This window comes from Monodelphis domestica, chromosome 3, assembly GCF_027887165.1.
Source record: "Monodelphis domestica isolate mMonDom1 chromosome 3, mMonDom1.pri, whole genome shotgun sequence".
NCBI classification, from domain to species: Eukaryota; Metazoa; Chordata; class Mammalia; order Didelphimorphia; family Didelphidae; genus Monodelphis; species Monodelphis domestica.
In genome coordinates this window covers 32,152,899-32,179,754 of record NC_077229.1, presented here as the reverse complement: position 1 = coordinate 32,179,754, position 26,856 = coordinate 32,152,899, and the positions used below count along the sequence as shown (strand labels likewise).

General features: G+C 40.1%; 1 protein-coding gene across 1 annotated transcript in view; it reads left to right on the top strand.

Moving 5' to 3' along the window:
• SRRM4 (serine/arginine repetitive matrix 4) overlaps nucleotides 1-26,856 on the top strand; it is a gene marked incomplete at its 5' end in the record, with an annotated part of 246,835 nt that overhangs the window by 166,858 nt on the left and 53,121 nt on the right. Inside the window, 3 exons of the mRNA XM_007490321.3 lie at nucleotides 4,205-4,291; nucleotides 12,088-12,159; nucleotides 21,607-21,633. Coding sequence (XP_007490383.2) covers nucleotides 4,205-4,291; nucleotides 12,088-12,159; nucleotides 21,607-21,633 — 186 coding nt within the window. The remainder of the gene's footprint in view (nucleotides 1-4,204; nucleotides 4,292-12,087; nucleotides 12,160-21,606; nucleotides 21,634-26,856) is intronic.

Genomic DNA, 26,856 nt, shown 5'->3' with positions numbered 1-26,856 from the left:
AGAGGCAGCTAGCTGACAGTGGTTAGAGTGTTAGACTTGGAATTGAGAAGACCTGAGTTCATATCAGCCTCAGACACTTACTATCTGTGTGACCATGGGCAAGTCACTTAACCTCCATTTCCATCAGTTTCCTTATTTGCAAAATGGAGCTAATAATATTTACTTACCTCCCAAGATGGTTGTGAGAATCAATTGAGAGAATAATTAGTGCTTAGCACAGTGTCAGGCACATAACAAGCACTAAAATTATATATAATATATACATATGTATAATATAATAATATAATAAGATCTATTATTTCAATGGCTCAGGGAACTCCCAGATAAACAACAATTTCTACCAATGCTTATCAGCTCCCTCTCTGTGACTAATGGTCATAGAGCCTAGAGAATTGATAAGAAACTTTCCCAGGGTCAGGCAGGCAACATGTAAGAGGCAAGAATCAAACTCAGTTCTTCCTGGCTCTGAGGATAGCCCTCTACCCACTATGCCACACTACCCCTCATTGTTCTTGTTGTCAAGGGTGATTGAGGTAGCCTGATGTAGTAGACTGAAAGCTGACCTTTCAGCCTGAAAGACTTGGGTCATCAATCCAGCAGATGTCAGAGGAAGACCTGAATTCAGGTCTTCCTGGCTGAGGTCAGCTTTCCAATTCAAACTGTTGTTGTTGTTGTTAGTCAATTAGTCTTGTCCAACTCTCCGTGAACCCATTTTGGGTTTTCTTAGCAAAGGTACTGAAATGATTTGCCGTTTCCTTCTCCAGCTCATTTTACAGATGAAGAAACTGAGGCAAACACAGTTAAGTGACTTGCCCATTTTGGGTTTTATTGGCAGAGATACTGGAATAGTTTGCCATTTCCTTCTCCAGTTGATTTTACAGATGAGGAAACTGAGGCAGACAGGATGAAGTGATTTGCCCAGGGCCATACAGCTAGGAAGTATCTGAGGTCAAATTTGAACTCAGGTCCTCCTGACTCCAGGCCTGGCACCCTATCCATTCTGTACCACCTACCTGCCTTCCTTCAACATGCAGTAAGTGTTTAATATGCTTAAACAAATTTGATGGGGTTGATGCTAGTTGGGTCTTGTCCAAAGAATTGATTGATGGCTCAAACTGACTCCATTCTGAGGAAACAAGCCTTAGTATTAGAGTATATAGTAACAGAGTAGCTAGTTGAATGGGAAGTAAAAGTAGAGAATGGGAGAGAGTAAAAGGTAAGAGTGGGTAGGGGTTCTCAGGAATGCTTTTTATCTAGATTAGTTACTAAGGAAGGGGTCATTTGTTTGGATAATTGTTGCCCAGTGGTTTGCCTGGCAGGGGTTTTTTTGGGGGGTGGGGGAGGTGGGGGGAGGATAGCAAACTTCAATGTAACCATTTGCTAATGCTGATGATATGTTTAATGCCCTGGGGCAGCATTAGGTCCGGTTTTGCTCTTTGTAGACTCCTTGGAAGGCAATGAGTATGGAAATTGAGCATTGTTTGAACCCTAGTCCTGTGTGACTGGGAAATTGAACTACCTGTTCTTGCTGCTGTCCAGAGACCCCCACCCAGGACTTAAGCTATGTCTAAAGATTGATGTGAGGAGTTTTCTCATTCTTGAGAATCTAAGCAACTCCTTTGTCTCATATGAAAGGAAGCCCCATTCTAATCAAGTAGTTATTGTTTCTAAGTTCCTTTGATTGTGTACCACTACTTAGCTGGTTTGTGGGACATTTCAGTCCATATCCAATTGACTCCACAGTCACATTTATTTTTCCCAGTCCTACAGATCAGATTTTTCAGGGTCATCTTGGCCCTCCCTAGTTAGGGCAAATGACCATGGTTAGACCATGTCTGAATCTGTTGAATGCCAAGTGACTTCATTCTAAATCATCCCTTTTTACTCCTGAAATGGTGTGTTTAACAGCCCTCAATCCAGTCCCATTATCCAGGAGATAACTTGAGTTCTTTTACCTACCTCCTGTGCATTTTAATTGAATTGGGTTGGAATCTGCTTTGCATGGGGAAAAATGCTCATTCCTAAGGATGGAACCTTTTAAGGTAGAGGGAGAGTGTTGGTGATGGCTCTTTTTTCTATTATAACTTGGTAAATATGCTTTTAATAATCAGCTTCTGTTAAATATATATTATATCCTTATTAAATTGTGGTCAGAACAGTAAAGGCAGCCGTGACTCCTTGGGGTCTAAATGCCAATTAATTATTTTTAAAGTTATTTATTTACCAAGGTGAACCATTTGAACATGCAATAATAAATCTATTACTGAGCTGTTAACCTCCATAAGCACGTTGAAGATAATCAATTGCCATATGGGTAACATACACCCGTCTCATTAGGTCTACATTAACTCCTTATTTAAGATACTTAATTTGAAGTGTGACCAAATTAGGCACAGAATGTTAATTAAACATTGGCCTTGCTTATTGGATGGACTGAGAACTGAGATCCCCTGAGACTGAAAATAGTCCCTGGGACCCCTATGGTGGGATCAACAGGGCGGGGGCTTTATTAGCTGTGTCTGCACCCTGGGCTTGAGATGTATGTCAAACGTTTAGGGGATAGAGCAGGGAAAAGGTGTCAGATTTGGTCTAGAGGCATTATCTGTGGAAATTACAAGGCTGATCCTGGAGTAGTCAGACTAGAGGGAAAGTCATCAGAGGTGTTCTTTCCAAGAGGAGAAACATGGCAGACATTTGGTAGTTTCCTACCAAATTATTAGAGGCAGTAAAAAGCAATGAGAGGGGGCCACTAGATGGCTCAATGGATAGAGGGTCAGGCCTGGAGATAAGAGGTCTTGTGTTCAAATGTGGCCTCCAATACTTCCTAGGTGTGAAACTGGGCAAGTCACTTAAACCCAATTGCCTAGCCATTATGACTCTTACTCCTTGGAAACAATACTTAGTATTGATTCTAAGATAGAAGGTAAGGATTTTAAGAAGAAAAATCAATGAGAGGCAGTATGGAGTACTGGTTAGAACATCTTTCTTGATGCCAGGCTCCAATGCTTCATTTTCCACCCTGGGCAAGTAACTTGAATTCTGAGATTTCATTTGCCCAAAGGGAGCTGATCTGCCTTGACAAAAGGAATTTCCTCACCTGGAGCTCTCAACCTTGGTGAAATCACAGATCTGGTTAAAACAAAACAAAACATCAATCCAAAACCGTTTATTGAATACCCACTAAAGCCAAGTATTGTGCTTGGCATTTGAATACAAAGAAAAAGAGTGAAATAATCCTGACTCATAACTTTCATACATTTTGATGGGGAGATACATTCCTGTAAAAATGTGTGCTGTATAAATATAAAACGAATAAATACAAAGTAGTTTGTAAGGGAGGGCATTAATAGTTGGAAGGAAAGGCTTCAGACAGAAGGTGGTGCTTGAGCTGGGTGTTAATCAGTCAACATTAATTAAGCACCTAAGACAAACCTAGTACTATGAATATTGACTTAGAAAACCACAAATTACCATTATCTGTGTTTTATTGTATTTTAATTTAATTTAATTTGTTAAAGGAAGAGAGGTACCCTGTGAGGGGGAGATAAGGAATGAGTGCTAGGAGAATAGGCAGATGCAGAGGCATAGTTTAGTGTATGAGGAACCGAGAGAAAGCCAAATAAATTGTGAAGAGCAGGGGCAATATACTTTAATGGACAGGTCCCAGTGTCAGAAGTTATCATTGTCATGGCTGATTCTTCCTGATGCCATTTGGAGTTTTCTAGGCAAAGTGGTTTGTCATTTCCTTCTCCAGAAACAGAGAAAAGATTAACTGACTTGTCCAGTGTGGCACAACTAGTGTCTGAGGTCAGATTTGAACTCAAGAAGGTGAGTCTTCCTGACTCCATACCCAACACTCTGCACCGTGGCAGTACTTAGCTGCCTCAGGATCAGATCTTGGTTCAAATCCTGCCTCTGACACATTCTGGGTAGGTGATTTTGGGAAAGTCCATTAATCTTTCAGTGCATCAAGTAATTTTAAGTCAGATTATATAAACTGCAGAGGAATTAATTGCCAATCTTCTTTAGGAGTTTCCTTGCTAGGTGTGATTCAAAACTGAATATCAAACTTCTGTGTATAAAAGATTTTTCTTTTTTAAGTCAGTACAATCTCCACATGGGAATTCTGGCTGCCCCTCCTTAGCCAAGGCTCCAAAGAAACCATTCCTGCTCACTTAACATTTCATTCCTTTTATCCCTACAGTTCTTCCCGGGATAAGGACTTTCTACCACAGCCTTCTTCCAGGAGCAAGAAGAAAAAGAAGAAATCATCCCGGAAGAAGCGAAGGAGGTGAGGTCTTCTGAGTCCAGAGGAAGAGCCAAAGGATAACTAAGCAGGGGACACGTTTTAGTTCTCTTGTCTGGCCCTAAGTAGGTGCAACTATTCACTGAGGTCAAGTAGGAGAGAGATGTCTGGGGAGCCCAGGCTTTCTTTCAGTCCTGATGACTTGCTGTGAGGCCATGAGCAAATCCATTCATCTCTCTCTGAATCTCAGTTTCTTATATAAGACCAGAAAAAGTCTCCCACATACAATAGGGACTTAGTCAATGTTTGAATTTAATTAAACCGAGAGAGTTATGCTAAATTGGTGGAGGGTGCTGATCAAGAGGATCTTTTATCAGTCAAGTCCCCTTACCACTTGGTGAAATCACAATTACAACAGAGCAGGGAGGATTCCTTTGAAGACATCTTGAGACAGTTGGGTGGTTTGAGAACCAGGCCTAGAGACAGGAAGTTCTGGGTTCAAATGTGACCTCATATTCTTCCTAGCTATGTGACCTTGGGCAAGTCATTTAACCCCCATTGCTTAGCTCTTGCCACTTCTTAGAAGTAATACATAGTATTGATTATAAGACAGCAGATAAGGGTTTTTTTTTTAAGTCATCTAGTTCAGTACTGTCAACCTCAAATAGAAAGGGCTTAAGCCATATCCAAGGATCCCTGCTAACTGCTTGATGACTTTGTTTTTGTTGTTGAGTCATTTTTCAGCCCTGTCCAATTCTTCCTGACCCTATTTAGGGTTTTCTTGGCAAATATCCTGAAGTTTTCCCCTTCTCAAGCTCAATTTACAGACAAGGGAGCTGAAGCAAAGGTGGCTAGGGTAAAAGTGAGGTCAGATTTGAACTCAGGAACTTGAGTCTTCCTGACTCCAGGACCTTTCTAAATCCACTACACCACTTAGCTGCCCTTTGAATATTGACTTAGAAAACTATAAATTACTATTATCCCTGCTTTGTCCCATTTTTATTTATTCTGTTAAATATTTTCCAATTACATTTAATCTAGTTCTGGTAGCATTGAGGAGTGTTGCCATACAGTAATATCTCTGATCTATAAAAATTAAATTACATTCTGGACCTTACAAATCTAATGCAACTACCTCATTTTATAGAAGAGTAAACTGAGGCACTGGAGAAGATGTAACTAGCATCTCATATAGGGAGCAAAAACAGAGGTTTAAGTCCAATCCTCCAACTCCCAATCCATCATTCTTTCCATTTATCCTCTGCCTCCCTTACCTACCGGGTCCTAGCACAGTAGATGGCCCATCATAGACACGATGCTTTTTATTAATTGATAAAATCAGGGCTCTGGCAACCATGTTGTCCTACCCTTCACCCTCATTTTAGACATAAGGTAATCTAGTCCTTGGGAGGTTCAGTGACATGTCCAAGGACATGTAAGTAATAGGTAACAGCTGGGATTTGAACTCAGGTCCGCTAACTCCAAGTACAATATGCTTTCTGTTGCACCAGATTCTTCTAATCCTTCATCAACCCAGCTCCCAAATCCTATACCAAGGCATCAAAGCATCATAGAGTTAGAAGAGATCTCAGAAGCTGACTAGTCTAACACTCATTTAATAGATGAGGAATCTTAGTCACAGAGGCTAAATGATTTGTCAAGACGCAGAGAAGAGAGTAAATGAGGCAGGATTTGGAGCAGCTAGGTGACTTAGTGGATAGAGAGTCAGACCTGATCCCAGATTCAAATCTGAATTCAGATACTTTCTAGCTCTGTGACCCTAGGCAAATCTCTTAACCCCAATTGCCTAGCACTGATTGCCTTGTACTGATTTTAAGACAAAGGGTAAGAGGTTTTTTTCTTTTTTAATGAGGCAGGAGTTGAACCCAAGTCCTCTGACTCCTTCGATTTCTGTCACATTACTTTTTTTTTTTTAGAAAGTGAGCGAGAGGAGAAAGATGGTTGTTCAGTTAATGGCTGTCCTCATAAGGACATGGGTGTCAGAGAGCAGATGCCTAGCCTGGGCATGAGTGGAGGGAGACAGGGGAAGAGAAGGAAGAAGATGACAGAAGTAGGAGGAGGGGAGAGGGGAGGAAGGAGGAGGAATGTCTACACTGACTCTAATGGTCTTGTCTAGCTTTGCCATTCCAAGCTGTGTAGTGGTTCCATCAGAAATTATTGAGGGAAGTAGTCGAGGTAGCATTCAATTCAAACCTATGGATCTTCATTCACTGCCTCTTGTGTGGATAGAAGTCCCCAAGAAATCAATGAAGAATGACAGTCCCTGTTTTTAAAGAGTTTCCAGTCTACTGGGATTTGAGATAGGGCAGGCCTGAAAAAATGGGCTCAACTCAGATGCTAGAGGGCTTCAAGAATATGAAGGAAATCCTCCAGAGCTCTTTATACCCCATCCAAGAGAAAGCATGGGGCTGATGGGACATCTAACCAATCCTGAGTGTGAGTCAATGAATCAATCAATCAATTTGTATGTATTAAGAAACTACCATAAGCCAAGGACTATGCCAAGGACTGGGGATAGAAAAATAAAGTGAAAAAAAATCCTAAGCCTCAGAGAATTTACTGCTTAGAGGGAGACACAATATATAAACAGATTATCAATCAATGGACATTTATTAAGCATTTAGTATATAGTAGGGTCTGGGGAAACTTTCTTGGCTTCCTTTAAGTCTCAGTATCTATAAGAAACCTTCCCAGACCTTCTTAATCTTAACATCTTTCTTCCAAGGTTGCCCCCAATTTATTATGTGTGTATATACACATATAAGGAACAGATAGACAAACAGAGAAGCAACAAAGGGACAAATCTTTACATATATGGTAAATTAATGTACTACATTACAACTATAATTATAGATTATACATAATTTATTATAAATAAATGTAAATAAATAAACAATATAAATAAATATATAGAGATAGTTATAGTAAATTTAGATAGAAAGATAAATAGATGGATAGATAGATAGATAGATAGATAGATAGATAGATAGATAGATAGATAGATAGATAGATGATGGATGGAGATAGATAGATAGATAGATAGATAGATAGATAGATAGATAGATAGATAGATAGATAGATAGATAGATAGATAGATAGATAGATAGACAGACAGATAGACAGACAGGCAGATAGATAGATAGACAGACAGACAGACAGACAGACAGACAGACAGACAGATAGATAGATAGATAGATAGATAGATAGATAGATAGATAGATAGATAGATAGATAGATAGACAGTAAATTAATTAGGTAAATATATACCTAGATAGATAGCTATAGTAAATTAATAAACATATAAATATAAATATGTGGTAGAGATAAATATAATAAATTAGTAAACATATATATAGCCATAGTAGATTAGTAAATATATGTGGATATAAATGGATCTATAGATATAATAAATCAGTAAATACATATAATTATAGTAAATGGATATATTAATGAATATATGTATATAAATAACTAGAGTAGATTAATAAACATATATTAGTAAATAGATATATATCTATAGATCTTGTTTGTCCAAGTCATTTCCATGTTATCTTTCCCATTAGATTGTCAGTTCCTCAAGGGCAAGAATTGTTTTTTGTTCTTGGCATCTTCATACAAAGCACTTAGTAAATTAGCTGGCACATAGCAGAAGCTTAATAAGTGCTCCTTGACTGACTGGAGATACAAAGATAGAAGTGAACAGTCGGTGCCCTCAAGGAATATACAGTCTTTCCTTAAAGACCTTCAGTGACAGATTCTTGGCTACCAAATGTGGATAAGAAGAATTGAAACAATCCCTACTTGAAAAGAGACTTCTTATATTCTAGTGAATATTGTCTTATCCAGAGCAGTGTTATGTAAAGAGTAAGGACAGTGTAGTTCCAAAACCAGAGACCTTTAAAAAATGAGGCAAGGATGTCCTGTGATCCTCCAATGCTCAACTACCACTTTGTAAAAAGAGATGCCTCAGTTCCTAAAATAGGGGTGCCCAAGAGCAGTGTGCTCAGAAGCCTGCAGGCGGCAGCAGAGAGAAATCCCAGAACCCAGTCCCTGCTCCACATTCCCATGGGTTTTCAGCTGGGGAATGAATTTCCCTAACAACCTGGTACATGAGCCTCTCTTCCAGATATACCTTCCACACCCCAGACTTCCATCACTTTACACACAGAGAGCAAGAACAAGTCAGAGACAGACACTGGAAGTTTGCTGTGACTCAAAGCCAGCAGGAAATAGGTCTGTACATGGTTTAGCCTTGGACTCCCAACAATAAGGGAACACTATAGTGACCAAGAAGACTAACCAATAAATAAATTAATCTACCACCTCCATGCTTTTGTACAGGATGCCCCCCGTGCCTGGAAGACATTTCTTTATTACCTCTTAATTTTTTTTCTCTCTCTCTCTCTGTATGTATGTGTATGCATTTTAACAGGTAGCTAGATGGCACAGAGGATAGAGCACCCAGCCTAGAGTCTGCAAGACCTGAATTCAAATCCAGCCTCAAACAGTTCTTAGCTGTGTGACTTTGGGCAAGTCACTTAAGCTCTGCTTACCTTGATTTCCTCATCTGTAAAAATGGGCATAATAATCGCACCTACCTCCTACGGTTATTATGAGGACCAAATAGGATAATAATTCTAAAATGTTTAGTATACTGCCTAGCATATAGTAAATATATTTAAATGTTAGTTATTATTATTATTATTGTTGTTATTATTAAATACCCTCCTGGAGTAAGCAAGACCTGAGCTATTATTTTAAGACCTCATCTCCTATGGAAAGCTTTCATTGATTTCCCTAGTGGTTACTGCTGTTTCCCACCTCAAATTAACTTCTATGTGTAGCAGTTTTAACACCCCCCACCCCCTCCCCATTAGAAAGCAAACACTGAGGTCAGGAAGTATCTTTTCCTTATTTATTTACTGTATCTCCAGGACCTATAGTTGGAAGAAACCTTAGAGATTTTCCAATCTAGGGGTATGGTGACTAATATTTATATTAAACAACCAGCTCTCAAGGGGTGGGGGATTAACACACGTTTAAGTTTAGTCTGTGCTATTAACATTTTATCCATCACTCTCTTAAGTCTAGGTCTTCAACAAAATAATAATGTAGCCCTAATTTGTAGCATCTATCTATTTCCATGGTTCAAATACTCACACTGGACATTTAATAATCAGCTCTCATAAGCTAGTTCTTACTAGTTCTAGCATACCCTGAATCCAAATTCCTTGTTTGGCAAATAAGAAAATCTGGGGCCAGAAAAGAGAAATGACTTGTCAAATATCACTAATAGGAAAGTCAAGATTTGAATTTAGATTTTTCAACTCCGAATTCAATTGTTTCTTCACTTGCACCACAGCTGAGACTTAAGACCTTCCAACAGGCGTGGTCCAGATATACAACAGGCAGTGGGAAAAATTCTTCCACAAGCAAGATATGCCATCTCTTTAGCATTATTTCCTCCTTTTTTTTATAAAATATCTTTTTACAATGTCTCTTCCTTTAATGTGTTAACTTTCCCAGGGATATTTGTGTTTCAAAGACCTGTTGCTATTGTGGAAAGCTTTGAAGAAAGCCTGGGTTTTTGTTATCTTAATTACCACTCCCTGGGTGGCTCCATAGTGCAAAGAGCTACAAGTAATGGAGTCAGGAAGACTCATCTTCCTGAGTTCAAATCCAACCTCAGAACCACTTCCTAGCTATGTGATGGGGTGGAAAGGACCTTAGAAAATCATCCCTTCCATCCCTTCACCCCAGTGTACAATTGAAGAAACTGAGACTCAAAGAAATAATATTATTTGTCGAAGGTCTCATAGACCTTGATATTTGACAAGACATTGGTTCAAGCCCAAGACTTCTGACTCCAAAAGTAGTGTCTTTTTCATTTCCCTGAGGTAGCCCTGGAGCAGACTGGAATGTCAGCATCTGAACAATTTTCAGAAAGAGAATTAGAAAAAAAAAAAACTGGAGGGGAAAAAAACTTCATTGACATAAATGTCTGGGCTACTTTTTCCTAAGGGGCCTGTTGTTTCCAGAAAGATATCAACATGTTAGAGTAAATATAGATATGAGCAAACCTTATTTCATAATTTTGCCCCTTTTCAGTCCTGTGCAATAGCCCTAATCAGCAATAGCTGAATTCTCAGGTCTTTGGTAGTTGGGAGAGAGGGGTTATCATTCATAGGTGGGATTGATGAGTTCTGTAGAGACAAATTATTTATCAGTGACTGTGAAGGGCCCTAAGCATAGTCCATGAATATATTCTTACCATAATATAAGCTCCTGGAGTGCAAGAGCTTTGGTTCTCTTTTCCAAATACCTAGTATGGTGTCTAGCATGTAATATTTATTTGTTGGAATTGTGCAGGAAGGGGAGTTTTGCCAGGTCAGCCTTCTAGGGTTGGGGTGGAGAAAGGAAAAAGGAGGAGAAAGGGATAAGTAACCTGGTGGTTCACTTTGGGGCTCCTGGGAAGTTACCATAACATCGGTTGATTAGCAACTTTGGGTATTTTGAAGGATGCTCTGGGCATGAGGACTTAGTCTGATGTGATTAGGACCTCTGTGCCTCAGTTTGGATCATATCACCCCCAAGGACCTATTTCCAACTCCTTTAACTTCAATGCCTCTAGCTTTGATATTCCCTGTTCTAAGCCCCATGGAGCCTGCTTTTCTTCCCTCCCTTTTTCAAAAGCTAACGAAAGAAAGGCAGAGATGAGAGGTTTCAAAGTGTGAGCTTGGGGATGTCGTCATGATGTAAACAGAGTGGAGAAACTCAGTTCCTTTAGGACAACATTAAGTTAAGGAGAAACCATTAGAACATTCACACATCTAGGGTATGGGCAGGAAAGTAACTCTCTGGTCCTCAATGTGTTCAGTTAACCATAGGAGAGAGAACAGAGAGCAACTGGGAGAGCTGGACTTCATAGGCAGGCCAGTGTAGGGGATCCTCCCTTTCCTAGCCCCACCCCTTACCAGGTCAATGGTTATTTCTGCTCTACTGTCTTCACCTGCAATAGCCCCATCATTATCTTCCCAGAATCCCTTAGGGAGAAATCATCCCTTCTTCCCCTCCCACGTCATCAGTTCTGCCTGAACTTAGTGGCAGGTGGGAACTATGTGCCTTGAACATACCCTGCCCCCAACCCTCAGCATCTTCAGGATCATGTCTCCCAGTCTCATGTGTCTCCATCATCTAACCTCTGAGGGGAAAAAAATAGCACTGAACTTGGAATTAGAAGCCCAGAGTTCAAGTCCCAGCTCTGAAATTTCCTAAGTACATGACTGCAGAGAAGTCACCCCCTGCCTGATGCCTTAGTTTACTCATCTGTAAAATGGGTTAATACTAGTTGCTCTGTGCTTTTCAGAGTGGAGAGCTATGGATGTGGCCTATCTTGTGTTCAATTTAACTGGGTCACTTTTCTTCTTCCTCTTTTATTTTTAATTTTTTGACACCCAGTTTTTAATTTTGAATCCAAATCTCTCCCTACCTCCAGTCCCTCCCCATTGAGAAGGCAAGCAATATTTACTTATTTACAAGTGAAAACCTCCTTCCTCCCTTTTTTTTAATTCTTCATTATAGTAAACGGTTCTTTGAGGTGAGTTAGTAATATATTTGGAAATGCTGGGAAAGACAAAATAAAATGTATCAATACTTTTTAAAAAATCTTAATTGTTACTATCTGCCTTACAGGGTTATTGTGGGAAAAACAGTTTGTACGTTGTCAAACATTAGACCTAAATATGAGCTGTTGTTTTCTTTTTTTCTTGTGTCCTCCTCCCATTAGTCATTTCCTAAACTCCATTCCTTTCCCTTAACAGGTCTCCTTCCCACAGTCCATCACCAGTGAAAAAGAAGAAGAAGAAAAGTTCTAAGAAGCACAAGAGAAACAGGTATTCTCCCTCATTCCTAGAAGCATAAGCTTGAATGACTGAAAGGGGGAAAATATGCGATCTAGGGGTCACCTTAGACATCTCTCTGCTCCCATTTCAATTCTAACCTCCCTCCTTCTTCCCTTTAGTGGCATTTTTACATTATGGAATATTTTTTGGATACCTACCAGGTGTCATGGAGCCAAGCACTGTGCTAGGCTCAGAAGACACACTCCAGAAGGTCACATTCAGCTTGGTAGGGGGGGGGGGGAAGACAGGGTGGGAGGGAAGAGAGGGATGAGAGTGTTACTCCATCAAGCTAGCAAACAAGCAAGTACCAAGAATTAATTAAGTATCTGCTATGTGCTAGGCACTGTAGGATTTTGTTTTGTTTTTTTAAGTATCTACTAGGAGCTACATACTAGCGATTCAAAAGTCCAAATGAAACAATGTCTGCCCTCAAGGAGTTTACGATGTATTAAGTGAGAATTAAATACAAAGTATCATACAAAGTAATTATAAAAGAGAGGGGAAATTGGCTCTTGGGAGGATCAGGAAAGACCTTGGGTTAGAAATAGCCCCTGAGCTGTGCTTAGGAGAAAACAGTGATCCAAAGAGATGGATGTTAGACAATAGAATCCCAGAACCTTGAACTTTATGTAACTGGACTTGGATCCCATTGGCTCATTTATGCTGAACCCTAAAGTTCTTCTTCCCAGTCCCTGAGATCTGCTGAGATTCTAATTCTTGGCCAATTTTCCAAAACAATTTCCCCACCTGGAAAAATTCAACCTCAAGGAGTTGTCATGAAAACACCTGGAGTTGGGGCTAAGAAGGAGAAAATTGGTTCCAGAAATACAGACTGCTGTTTTGGTCAAAAGCAGTCTGAAAGATAAAGAAAGGAGAGGGAGCTGATTTAGGCAGAAAGATTAAAGAAGAAAATAAACACATCTCAGCTAAGTGACAACTGAAGAGAGAGATGATAACAAGCAAAGCAAATATTTAAAAGGTGGAAACCTGGCAGGGAGGGAAAGAGGTCTGTTTAGTCTGAGAAAAGATCAAGGGAATGCAATTAAGGAAAGAGAAAGTAGAGATTTGAGGGTAGGTTATCCTTGTGTCCCAGGAGGTCAGGAGAGAGGGAAATGCCTCCCCTCTTGGTAAGCTTAACTTTCAGGGCAATAGAAGATGATATTGCCAAGACCAAGGTCAGGATTTGGATGCCCATTTGTGCTTGTCTATTTCATTCTGTTGCATGACTCCAGATCATACCCTTAATCCTGTCCTGTCATCTTAGAAATGTGCACCCTGGGGCACCACGAGTGAGTGCAGAGCCATCAGCCATTCCTGATATTACAGACAGCTAGATGGCACAGATGATAGGGTTAGACTTGGAATTGGGAAGAGCTGGTTCAAATCCTGCCTGGGGCACTGACTAACTAGAGGAGCCAGTGGATATCCAAACCTCCCTGGGGATAAACCTCAACTTTCTTCTCTGTGAAATGAGGGCAGTGATGGCATCTACCTCTCAGGGTTATTGTGAGGATCAAGGGAGATAATATGTATAAAATGCTTTGCAAACCTAAAAGTACTCTATTATTGTCACTGGTAACATAGCCCAGGCATTACTGACAATCTATGTTTGAACTAAGTGGACAGGATATTATAGGATGGTCCTTCCCAAAGTCTCTGAGGACAGATGGAGGGACTGACAATGGGGTCAAAACCAAAGTTCTCTCTGAATCTGGAGCAAATAATGTGGCTTAGGAAAGTAAGTGTCAAGCAACAGCTCTAGGAGGCAATTGGGTACAGGATAAAAGAATGCTGAAGTGGAAGTTTGAAAACTGAGATGCCAGCGACATGGGATAGCTAAATCACTGGATGTGGGGTGAGGAAGTACTGAGTTCAGATTCTGTCACAAATACTTACTAGCTGTCTTCCCTGGGCAAATCACTAGCCTCTGTTTCACCCAGTCTTATCTGTGAAATGAGGGGGTTGGATTTGATGACCTCTGAGACATTCCTACAAGTTCTAGATATGAGTCATGTGATTCTAGTAAGTCAGCAGCTGCCCTCGACCTTACCTGAGCTTTTCAATTCTTTTGGTCCTATATCCTACCAAACATAAAAGGCTCCAGACCCCTAGGATACCTACCGGTAACTTTGCTTATTAGCATGACCCAGGCACTGCTTCCCCACTCAATTATCATCTCTGGAGCATAGGAGGCTTCTGGGCCTGGATTGTCCAAAAACCTGAAGTAATGGGTTTTATTTGTTAGGTTAATGTGAAATGCAAAGGCCAGAGGGTTGTTTTTTGTTCTTTTTTTTATTTCTCTTTGATAATTAGTTTCATTAAAAGGTCTGGAAAATGATAAAGATTTCAGGGTTTAAAAAGTATTCATTTTCGGGGGCAGCTGGGTAGCTCAGTGGATTAAGAGCCGGTCCTAGAGATGGGAGGTCCTAGGTTCAAATCTGGCCTCAGCCACTTCCTAGCTGTGTGACCCTGGGCAAGTAACTTGACCCCCATTGCCTAGCCCTTACCACTCTTCTGCCTTGGAGCCAATACACAGTATTGACTCCAAGACGGAAGGTAAGGGTTTAAAAAAAAAGTATTCATTTTCCTGTGGCAAAAAAAGAGACTGCTGGGCCTGGAGATGGGAAGACCTGAGCTCAAATGTGACTTCTGACACTTAAGAGCTGGGCAAGACACCTGACCTCAATTTCTTCATCTGTAAATGTGGGCATAATAATAACCCCTACCTCCCAGGTTGCTGTCAGGATCAAATGAGATAGTATTTGTAAATGCTTAGTGTAGTTCTTGGAACATAGTAGGTACTATGTAAAAGTTACCTATTATTATTATTAAATAGAATTGAATATAAAATCAAACAACCTGGTTTCCAAATGGGATTTTGCTTCTCTAACAATTAAAAATCCATTGCTGGGGACAGGTAGATAGCTCCTGGATAGAGAGCCAGACCTGAGATGGGAAGTCTTGGGTTCACATATGGCCTCAGACACTTCCTAGATGTGTGACCCTAGGCAAGTCACTTACCCCCTATGGCCTAGCCCTTACCTCTCTTCTGCTTAGAAACCAATACATAAATATTGATTCTAATATAGAAGGTAAGAGTTTTTTTTTTTTTAAACCTATTGCTGAGCTCCAGGAACTGGCACTCACTACTTCCTTCCCTTTCCACCAAGGGACCTTGATTTGGTCTATGTTTCGTTCTTGCTTTACCATTAGGGTTCACACTCCTTTTTTCATACTCTTTAGCTTGTTACATCTCTTACCCTGTGCCCCAGATTAGGAGTAGTCAGGTTATGATGGGAATTCTTTAAAGCTTAATGTTTCTGACTAAAAGTGCCAATGGCTACCTTCTCCCAGGAGCTTATGTCTAGGATTTCCCAAAACGGGGAGTAGAAAGTAACTTGAGATACCATATAAATCAGGCCTGGGACTGGCATTTATTTCCTACTCACAAAAGAAATTCTGAAAGACACACCTTCATTCATAAAAGTTAAACCATCTATAACTCAAAAGCTTATTATTGCAATCTGCCAGGAGGTTCATAAAGAAGTCAGTGGGACTACCAAAAAGGATCCCACATTTCACCTCATCCTTGCACTGATCCCCTTACAGCCTATGTGTTCTCAAAAGCTGAACCAGGGGTTGAGATTATCTTCCTGAGAGTGGTAACCTGAGATGATATTTGTGAAACGTTTATTACAGTATCTGGCACAAAGTGGGCACTATCATACTGTTTATTATCTTCCCTTTCCCTTTGGTGGAAACTCTTCTCTCTGCTGTGTGTAAGAGCTAATCAATAACCATTGAAGTCCAAGGAGCTTGAACTTGTCAAAGTCACAAGGTTACCTCAGATCCTATAGCCAAGATTATTGTTTGGGGCTTGGACTAATGAAAGATCAAATATAGAAAAGATTTCCCTAAACCCAGGATCAAGCTCACCTAGGAAAGACATGGGCTTTAGCCACCATCTTCTTATGGCTGTATGGAAGCCAAAGTGGGGAGTAGAGTGAGCTGCCCTTTCCTCTTCCCTCATAGTAAGTGGAATTAAATAGTCCTGATAGAGCCAGAAGTCAGGAAAAAAAAGAGATGAAAATCGGGGGCAAGGTCATTCTCATTTTCAAGATTGACCCAGTCATTGCCTTTTCCTACTCAGGATTCAATAACTCAGTGCTTTCGCATCTCAACAGTCCTTTGGCGATGAATCACAAGTGTGGTTGGCTAGAAACAATTGGTGGTGGTGGTTGTTCAGTAGTTTCAGTCATGTCTAGACTTTTCAGGACTCCTTTTGAAGTTTTCTTGACAAAGGTCCTGGAGTAGCTTGTGACTTTCTTCTCTAGCTCATTTTACAGAGGAGGAAACTAAGGCAAACAAGGTTAAGTGCTTTGCCCAGAATTACACAGCTAGTAAGTGTATGTGACTGGATTTGAACTCATGAGGATGAGTTAGAGTACACCTGGCATTCTATCCACTCTGCCACCTAGCTGTCCTAACAACAACAAACACCACCATCAGCTGCTTTTAGCTCAATACACTTGTGACTCAACACTAAAGGATTCCTGAGATAAAGTAGCAGCACCCAGTTATTTTGTCCTAAGTAGGAAGAGCCAATGACTGGGTCAACTTTGAAAAAGAGAATGATCTTGCTTCTGACTCTTCTCTCTTCAATGCTGAATCACAAGTATGGTTTACTACAAGTTGCTGGAGGGTTCATCATCCCCAAAGCAGCAAAGCAGTAAGTCACACATGGTGTGGAAGCAGAAGAGATGGTTGGGAACATTCCCTATTCTATATTCCCTCACACCTCCACTGACTACCTATGTGCTTGACCTTGGACAGTTCACTTCTCTTTGGCTACAAGAGGGCAAGACTATATAATCCTTAAATTCCCTTCCAGCTCTAAGTCTTTGTGATTTTTTTTTCTTCAGGAGACCAAAGGAGGGTGATGTTATAGGTGTTCATACTCAGCCATCCCATAAGTAGATCACAGATTTTAAGGAAGAAAGGAAGATTTTAAACCATCTAATCTTAGCTAATTTAACAAAGGAAGAGACTGAGCCTCCCTCCCAAAAAATAAGGGGAAATACCTTTTCAAGATCAGTATCAGTCATTGCTATAGTACTCTAACTCTGCCTGATCAGAAGTTCCCTGAGTTGCTACCATTCCTGCCTGATGGGATCACTTGAACACTGCTCTCCAAAATTTGTTAGGTCTTTTCTCCAGTCTAATTCCTGGTTCTTCACATTGTTCCTCATATGGCTGAATCTCACTCTGGTCCTCTCTTCTGGTACTCTCTAGCTGGTCAATGCCCTCCCAGTGATCCAAATAGTATTTAAGATGCAATCTGACCAAGGCAGAATATAATGGAGCAATGGAGCCCATCAACACTCAAACATTTGTAAAACAACTACATTGCACCAGGCACTGTTAGATGCTGAGGAAACAGATTTTTTTTTAAAGGAAATATTTCTTTCCCTCTAGGAATTTGCATTCCCTTCCTCCTCCTGGATACTATGTCTCTCTTACCTAAGGTTGCATTAACTTTTAAGGAATTGGCATGCTGAGGGACTGTTGATTCATTTCTTCAAAACTACCAGATCCTAAGATGGCATCTAGCTTCTACTGTCATGCACTTGTGAAGTTGATTATTTGAACCTTATTGGAAAACTTTGCATTTGTTCCCACTCTTTTTCATCTTGCTAGTTTCAACATAGTATACTCTTTATTGAGATCATTTCACCCCCCACCAAATCTTGACTCTACCACCCAGTGAGTGATATTAATTTTATGCCTCCTGCTAGTTTGATAAACCATCTGTACCTTTATTTGTCATTGATAAGAATGTTCAATACCACAAGGCTAGACTCAGATCTGTGGGGCACTCCACTGGAGCTATCCCTCTAAGTTGACATCAAATCATCAGTGACTATGTTGGGTGGGCGGGGTCCAGTTTATTCAGCCAATTACAAATGTAACTATTATTTAACCCAGGACCACTCCATCTTGTCCCCAAGAGTACTATGAGTCAAGTGACTAGTTAAAATATAGACAAATTCTTCCTACAGAATTCTCCTGATCTTACAGTTTCATAACTTTATCAAGGGGATGAAGTTAGTTTGTCATGTTCTGAAAGGTGGAAACTATAGACTCACCGATTTTGAGAACTGGAAGGGACATTAGCAATCAGCTAGCTCATCTTGTTGTTCAATCATTTCAATTGTGTCTAATGCTTCATGTCCTTGTTTAGGGTTTTTTTTTTTGGGGGGGGAAGATACTGGAATGGTTTTCTGTTTTCTTCTCCAGCTCATTTTACAGATGAAGAGATTGAGTCAGCCATGGCTAAGTAACTTGTCCAGAGTCACACAGCCAGGAATTGTCTAAGACCAAATTTGAATGAATCTTTCTGACCCCAGGCCAGGCACTCTTTCCATCACACTTCCTAGCTGACCCTCTACCATCTAGCCCAACTCATACACTAAAATAATCTCTATTATAACATACCCAACAAGTGATCCTCCAGCTTATTCCTGAAGACCTTCAAGGAAGGGGAAACTACTTCTCAAAGCAGGTGATCCCAGTTTGGGACAGCACTAATGGATGGGCACTTTTCCCTGCCATCCAGCTAAAATCTGATGTTTTGCAACTCACAATCATGGATCCTTGTTTTTTTCCCCTGGGGCCATACAGAAGTTTAATTCCTCCTTCATATGACAGTTCTTTCGATAATTCTAAATATACATAGACCTAAGCCTTCTCTTCCCCAGGTTGAATATTTTCAATTCCTCAAGGCTCTTCACCATTCTGGTAGATCTATTCTGAATTCTCTTCTAAATAGAGTGTCCAAGAATGCCACTTATAATCCTTAGAAACCAACCAACAAGTGAGTTAAGCACCCCACTCAAGAGCTAGGTAGTCTAATGCAAATCTGCCCACAGGGGCAGAATCATTTTTTTAAATTTACCTACTAAGTATCAATTCTAAGACTGAAGTGCAGTAAAGGCTAGGCAACTGGGATTAAGTGACTCGCCCAGAGTCACACAGCTAGGAAGTATCTGACAGAATCATGTTAAAGGTAAAACTAGATGTTCATGTCTTGATTCCAAAGGGATTCAATCAGCTCTCCACTTTATAAACAATAAATGAATGAATGCCTACTGGTGAAATTTCAGACACTGTGAAGTATGGTATAGAGGTATTGAATAGAATATTCAGAGATGGTAGTGGTCCGGAGGAAAGAGGAAGAGTAGGATCAACTTTTAATGGCCAGCAATATTTATCATCATATTCCCCCCAGCATTCAAATCAATTCATAAGCATTTATTGAGCCTCCTAAGTGTCAGGTACCATGGTATCTCCAGTGAGACAATGCCACGGGCAAGGTCCAGCCTCACTTGCTACTCCAGGGGTTCCCAACAGGTGGCAATCAGTCAAGAAAATAACAAACAGAAGACAGCTGTATGTTTACAGCCATGGGCATGCTTTGCATCTGATAGCTGTTCCACCATCCATAGGCTTGGTGTTTATTTTTATACCCATTTTCTTGACACACAGATACATTACCTAACACACATATTCAATTAGAGATATTTGGAAAAGTAATACATTAACTTTTAACAAATCACTTGATTAACATTCTATATTCCCGTATTATGATTACAGGTTCTTGACAGAATAAAGGTTTCACACAAGAGAAACAATTTTGTCACAGGTGACTTAATTTTCTCATTACCCTGTGAGAAGTTTTGAGCTTACAAACAATCAAGGAAATTTACTTATTACTTTTAATAAAAAGAAATAATCAGAAGTTCTTAAAGACAATTCAACAATCATACCACTGAGGTTGAGCAGTACTGGGAACACAATTCAGATTTAATATTAGAATGATCATTTTTCAGGGTTTACTAGGGAGTTTATTATGGAAGAATCAAGTCACTGAGGCATGATGAAGCCTAGTGTACCTGTACGTTTTGTATGGGCCTTTATGATTGATTTGTATGCTGGATTAATGAGAATAAGTTTCTGTGAGTGGGAAAGTTCTGGGCTTGGTTTGTAGCTATGGTTTTGCTTGGAATTATGTGCTAAAGTAAAAGTTAACCTATGGTAGTCTTTTGGGATTGGGTTTGAGGGTTTGATCTTTTGGTGATGTTTTAGAGAAATAGAGTACAGGTATTTTGCTCTTGCATTCTTCCTTCTGAGACTAGGGGGAATAATAATCATGTCAATTCCTTAAGTAAGGGATGTTAATGAGAGAGGTCATGCAAGGGGAACTGAGTGAGCAATCACATCTTGCCAAGGGCCACTCTGTGGCCTCCTTAGCTACCACGTGTGACTCTGTCAAGGCGTCATGGCCTGATGGCTCCCAGCAAGACAATATATAAAAAGTATTGTATGAATGAGAGCTAGTCTGTGTTATTGATGTCCAGAATAGTGTGATCATAGCATAATAAATCTAGATTCAGAACAATTCCTCAGAGGATATCTAGTTCCATGTCTTCATTTACAGATGAGGAAATAAGGAGCAGCAGTTTGACCAAGGTCACACAAGTGTGATTTTGAGCCTAGCCCTCTAACTCTCACATCTCTCTTTCTGTAAGATCACAACTATAGAGCTGGAAGGTACAGCTTTAAATGGGTAATAATTTGTTGAAGGTCACACTGATCAAATCAGATTTGGGGCTTATCCATAATCTTTACAAAATGTATCCTTCATTCCCACACACCCCACCAGTGCTCATACAAAATGTGTTCCATTGGCCATGACTAACTTAGAGCCTAATCTAATAGCTATTTTAGATTTCTTGGTATTTAGCAATGAATGATGAAAAGAGACCAGGAGATAAGAGAGACCGGGCTTCAAATACTGTCTGTGGCACTGGCAAACTCTGTGAGCCTCAGTTTCCTTTTTAGTAATTTGGGTGTAATAATCCCAGGAGTATACCTAAACCACTAGGTTGTTAGGAGAGAGAGAGAGAGAAGACAGACAGACAGACAGACAGACAGACAGACAGACAGAGATAGAGAGAGACAGAGAGACAGAGACAGACAGAGAGAGACAGGGAGAGACAGAGACAGAGACACAGAGAGAGAGACAGAATATGTATGGAAAGTGTTTTGAAAAACTTTCAGAGACATAGAAATCTCAGATATTTCTAGCCTTATTCCTAGCTAGGACAAAGCTAACAGTTGCTTCTATATCTTGAAGATTATGGAATTTGGATTAATTGCCAAGTTCAGCCTGGGAGCTCTTCGTTAGATTGCAGAGTTTCTAAACATACTGTTATGAACTATGGGAACCTGGGCAGAGAATGGGGAAAGAAAGTGGAAGGGAGAGGGAATAAGGGGAGTTCTCTAAGATCCTGTGAGATATTAGAAATGTGTTTATGCTTCCCTCTCAAGGAATAGAGAACCAGATTCCATTGTGTTCTTTTTGTTTGTTTTCTATAGGTCTTTCTCCAAGAAGAGAAGACATAGGTAAGAACTTGGTTATATTTTTGTTTCTTGAAGCTTAAATATTACTACTGATTCCCACTGGGCTAAGAATAACTGTTGGGTGGGGTCCAGATGGATGAACTTGGATAAATTACTTTTCATCTATAAAGTGAGCAAGTTGGAGGGAGGAAATCATTGGAATTGATGATCTTAAAGGTCCCTTCCACCTCTGACATCCTGTGATTCTATCAGGTAGCATGGTGGAGTAGATTGGCCATTGGATTTGGGGTTCCAATCCTGTCTCTGCTACTTAAGGTCCATATGCCTGGGAAAGTCACTTCCCCTTCCTAGGCTTCAGTTTCCTCATCTATAAAGTGGCTGACCTCTAAGCTCCTCTGCTACTCCAGAGAAAGTGTCACATAATGGATAGGGGACTGGATTTTGTCAGGAAGACCTGGTTTTAAACCCTGACTATGACAGTAGGTATGTGACACTGGGCAGTCCTTAAATTCTCTGTGCCTCAGCTTCCTTAACTGTAAAGTTAGAATGTTGGGTTTGATGGCCTCTAAAGTCCTTGTCAGTTTCAAATTCATGATTCTATGATGCTGATTGGAAGAAGAGTCAGGGACTGCCTTTCTCTGCTACTTCCCACATTCCAAATTTTGAGTATTACTTAGACACAGTCTCTGCCCAATTCCTTTCTTTGGAAACCCTGTGTCATCTAAATCTGTTTGTTTTTCCACTTGATAAACCTTGGGCTGGGTACCACAAGGTACCCAGCAAAATGCCAGACCCACCCATAAGAAGCTAGGGCACTGATAATCAGACTCAGTTTATTACAGCCTCACCTGAAGGGCAACCCCTCCTCTCTTGGACTCAAAGATATAGATATAGGTTTAGAAATAGATTTGGGGGATGGGGGTCAGCTATGTGGCTCAATGGATTTAGAGGCAGGTCTAGAGATGACAGGTTCTGGGTTCAAATCTGGAATCAGACACTTCCTAGCTGTGTGACCCCAGGCAAGTCACTTAACCCCCATTGCCTAGCCCTTACCACTTCTCTGCCTTGGAACCAATACATAGTATTAATCCTAAAATAGAAGGTCAAGGTTGGTTGGTTGGTTTTTTTTGAAAGGAAATAGATATAAGAATTGATAGGATGAGAAGAGGGCTAAAGTTAGATGCCTGAATCACAGGCATTCTGCCCCTATTAGAGTTCAAGTCCAACAGGTCCGAGCTGACCCGTGTTCTCCTCTATTTTTGCTGGCAAGGCTGTTCTTTACAGCCTGTGGCAGAGGGGAAGGCTTCTCTGTTGACTGATGAGAACTATCTGGGATGAGTTGACTTCTCAGACTCCAGTCACAAAGGCACCTGAAATGTATAAGTTTGAGACACCAGGACAGAACCTACCTGGTGCATACACACAGTGTGTGCACTCACGTGCTCACACACACCAACTCCCAAGCATGTGTCAAAAACATCCCTGGACTGTAACAGCCAAGCAGAGTTTTCTCTATGGGTCAACCTGGATATAGGGATGAGTTCAAATATGAGCTTTCCAATTTACTAACTAGGTAACATTGGGCAAGTCAATTAACCTTATTAGAGTTCTGCTTCGTCAACTGTAAATAAAATAAGAGAGTTGGACAAGATCTCCTCAAAGGTCCTGCCCAGCTTTTAATGCATGAACATGTGATTTTTGTAGGTTCCACAGGCCCAAGGTTTGCTGTTGGCTTCTACTTAGATTAATCTTTCTCTTGTCAATTCTACAAGAATTTAGCTGAAGCTTAAGCAAACATTTATAAAGTACCTACTGTGTGCCAAATGTATTAGTAAACACGGGAGATACACAGTGTCAAAAAAACTAAACAATGCTTTCCCTCCAGAATTTCACATTTTACTGGAGGGCTTACATTCCTTTCTCTGACATCATGAAAAGGAAGTCCAATAAGGATTCATCTAGGATAGTGTTGGAGAAGTTCTAACATGCTTGCTAAGTAGGCACTGGGGAAGCTGCTCTGTTCACCCTCTTTCCGGCACTCAAGAACATTTTTTGCATGCCCCACCCCTCTGTCCAGCTGTCCAAAGCAAGCACTTCCTCCATCCATTCTCTGGGAATAATGAGGGGGGCTCATAAGCAAATTGAAGTTGCTGTTTGGGCATGCAAACTTGAAAACCTTCACCAATGCTGATCTAGAGTAACTTATGGCTCCTCACTCAGTAAGTCAGCCCCACTAGGACCTATCAGACATCATTGTAGCTGAGGTCTACACGAACCCTTTTTTTTTTTGGTCACTCTTCACTCTGTTATTTTATCATCTTCATTCTCATAATTAAGCACAAGTACCTTAGTTTGATAGAAAGAACACACTAGGCTTGGGATAGAGAGAAACCTAGATTCAAATTCCAAATTCATTTGCTATGTGATGTTGGACAAAATCCATCACTCTAAAGTGGAAGTGACTATACCTAACTCGTGGAGTTGTGAATCAGTCCTTTGAAAAGCATTTGTTAAGCATTTACTATCTGCTAGGCACAGAACTAAGCATTACAGATACAAAGAAAGACAAAAGTCATTCCTTATCCTCAAGAAGTTCACAGCCTAATGGGGGTGGGGGAAAGCAATCATGCAAACAATTATGTCCACACAAGATATATACAGTATACATGGGATGTGATTGAGAGGGAAGGAATGAGGGGAGGAGACACAGGAAAAGTCTCCTGAAGAAGGTGGGATTTGAGCTGAGTCTTAAAGGAAACCAGGAAAGCTAAAAGGTAGGAATGAGGAGACAGCATTCTAGACATGGAGTAAGAAGACAAGAAACTTGGGAAGGGTCCAAGATATGTAAAGAACTTTAAATAGCAAACCACATTTTATATTTGATCCTGGAAGCAATAGGGAGCTATGGGAGTTGTTGAGTAATGGTAGGGAGAAAAGTGGGTGACCTGGTCAAACCTGAATTTTAGATCACTTTGGTAGATGAGTGGATGATGGACTGGAATGAGGAGAGACTTAAGGTAATGAGACCTACCAGTAAGTTAATAGGATTGAAGTGATGAGGGCCCAGGGTAGTGGCAATATCAGACAAGAGTGAAGGCATGTGTTTTGTAACCTTAAGAATATGAATTTAGTCTCTGATTTCATTAGTAAAGTAATTCTTGAGATGAAGAAAATCCCTTGGCACATTTTCTGCAATTTATAAGCAGAGAACTGCCTAGAACACTGAGTCTTGCCCAAAGTCTCAGGGCTACTGTCTCAGAGGCAAGACTTGAACCCACTTTTATTGGTGCTAAGGCTAACTATATTTAGTCCACAATGCCTCTCCAAACTAAAGGTACTATGTAACTATGAATCATTATCATCATTATTCACTAAGAGATGTTTGCCCTTTTCATTGGGAACTACCCACCTTTCCCATTCTCCACCCCTCCCCTCTTTCACCACAATGTCCATTCAGCCCAATATGAGGGCGCCATCTTCTTATTTTGAGAAACCTCAACTAGAAGGACACATAAAAATAGTTGTATAACTTTTCTCCCCAGAGTTCCAACTTTACTTCTCTCTCCCTGGATATTCTGGGAGGAAAAAATTCTGAGACTCAAGAGTCTCTGGGAAGATTCTCAGAGAATGCAAGAGAACATAGGACAATTTAGCATATGTGAAGGCTCTCTCATTAGTGTTTCTCTCAGAAATTTTAAATTATTCAGAGTTTTAACAGGATAAAAAAAAGTCAGTTCTCATCTCAAATTCAGCTCTTTTGGGATTCTGACTGGTCAGGGTGCTATGAAACAGAATACTTAGGGCTCAAGGGAGAGCTCCAGGGCTATAGAGACTTGATTCCTTTCCAGATCACCTCTGACCCAACAGTCATTGAATTTTGGAGTGCTTTCTCAAGATGAGAAGATTTCTTCTTTCCTTCCTTCCTTCTTTCCTTCTTTTCTTTCTTTATCTCATTCTTTCTTCCTTTCATCCTTTTTTTTCTTTCTCCCTTACCTTCTATCTTAGAATCAGTTCTAAGACAGAAGAGTGGCAAGAGCTAGACAATTGGGGGATAAGTGATTTGTCTAGGGCCACACAGCTAGGAAGTGTTTGAGGTCAAATTTGAACCCAGGTTCTCCCAATTCTAGGCCTGGAACTCTATCCATTGAACCATTCAGCTGCCCTGGCAAGATTTATTTCATTCCCCCCATACCTTCCTCAAGACTCATTTGCCCAAATTTTCCTTTGACTACTACTACAATACTGCCCCATATCCATTTCAAAAAAGGATTTCTAACTGCTGACTAGGGATAAAAAGGAGTCAGATTTATAATGTCAGGGCTGAGAGGAGCCTTAGAACAAAGAATGTCAGATTGGGAAGGAAAATTAGAACACAGAATATCAGTGTTAAGAAAGATCTTAGAGAGGAATGTCAGGGATTAACATTAGAAAATGGAATTCAAGAACCAGAAGAAACATTGAAAGAATGTCTGAGGGCAGCTAGCACTGTGGATAGAGCACTAGGCCTGGAATTGGGAGGATCTGAGTTAAAATCTAGCCTCAGGCATTTCCTCACTATGTAATTCTGGAAAAGTTACTTAACCCCAATTACCTAGCCCTTACCACTCTTCTTCCTTAGACTCAATAATACTTATTGACTCTAAAATAGAAGGTAAGGGAAAGAAAGAAAGAAAGAAAGAAAGAAAGAAAGAAAGAAAGAAAGAAAGAAAGAAAGAAAGAAAAGAAGAAAGAAAGAAAGAAAGAAAGAAAGAAAGAAAGAAGAAGAAAGAAAGAAAGAAAGAAAGAAAGAAAGAAAGAAAGAAAGAAAAAAGAAAGAAAGAAAGAAAGAAAGAAAGAAAGAAAGAAAGAAAGAAAGAAAGAAAGAAAGAAAGAAAGAAAGAAAGAAAGAAAGAAAGAAAGAAAGAAAGAAAGAAAGAAAGAAAGAAAGAAGGAAAGAAGGAAAGAAGGAAAGAAAGAAAGAAGGAAAGAAGGAAAGAAGGAAAGAAAGAAAGAAAGAAAGAAAGAAAGAAAGAAAGAAAGAAAGAAAGAAAGAAAGAAAGAAAGAAAGAAAGAAAGAAAGAAGAAGAAAGAAAGAAAGAAAGAAAGAAAGAAAGAAAAGAAAGAGAGAGGAAGGGAGGGAGGGAGGGAGAGAGGAAGGAGGAAGGAAGGAAGGAAGGAAGGAAGGAAAGAAAGAAAGAAAGAAAGAAAGAAAGAAAGAAAGAAAGAAAGAAAGAAAGAAAGAAAGAAAGAAAGAAAGAAAGAAAGAAAGAAAGAAAGAAAGATAGT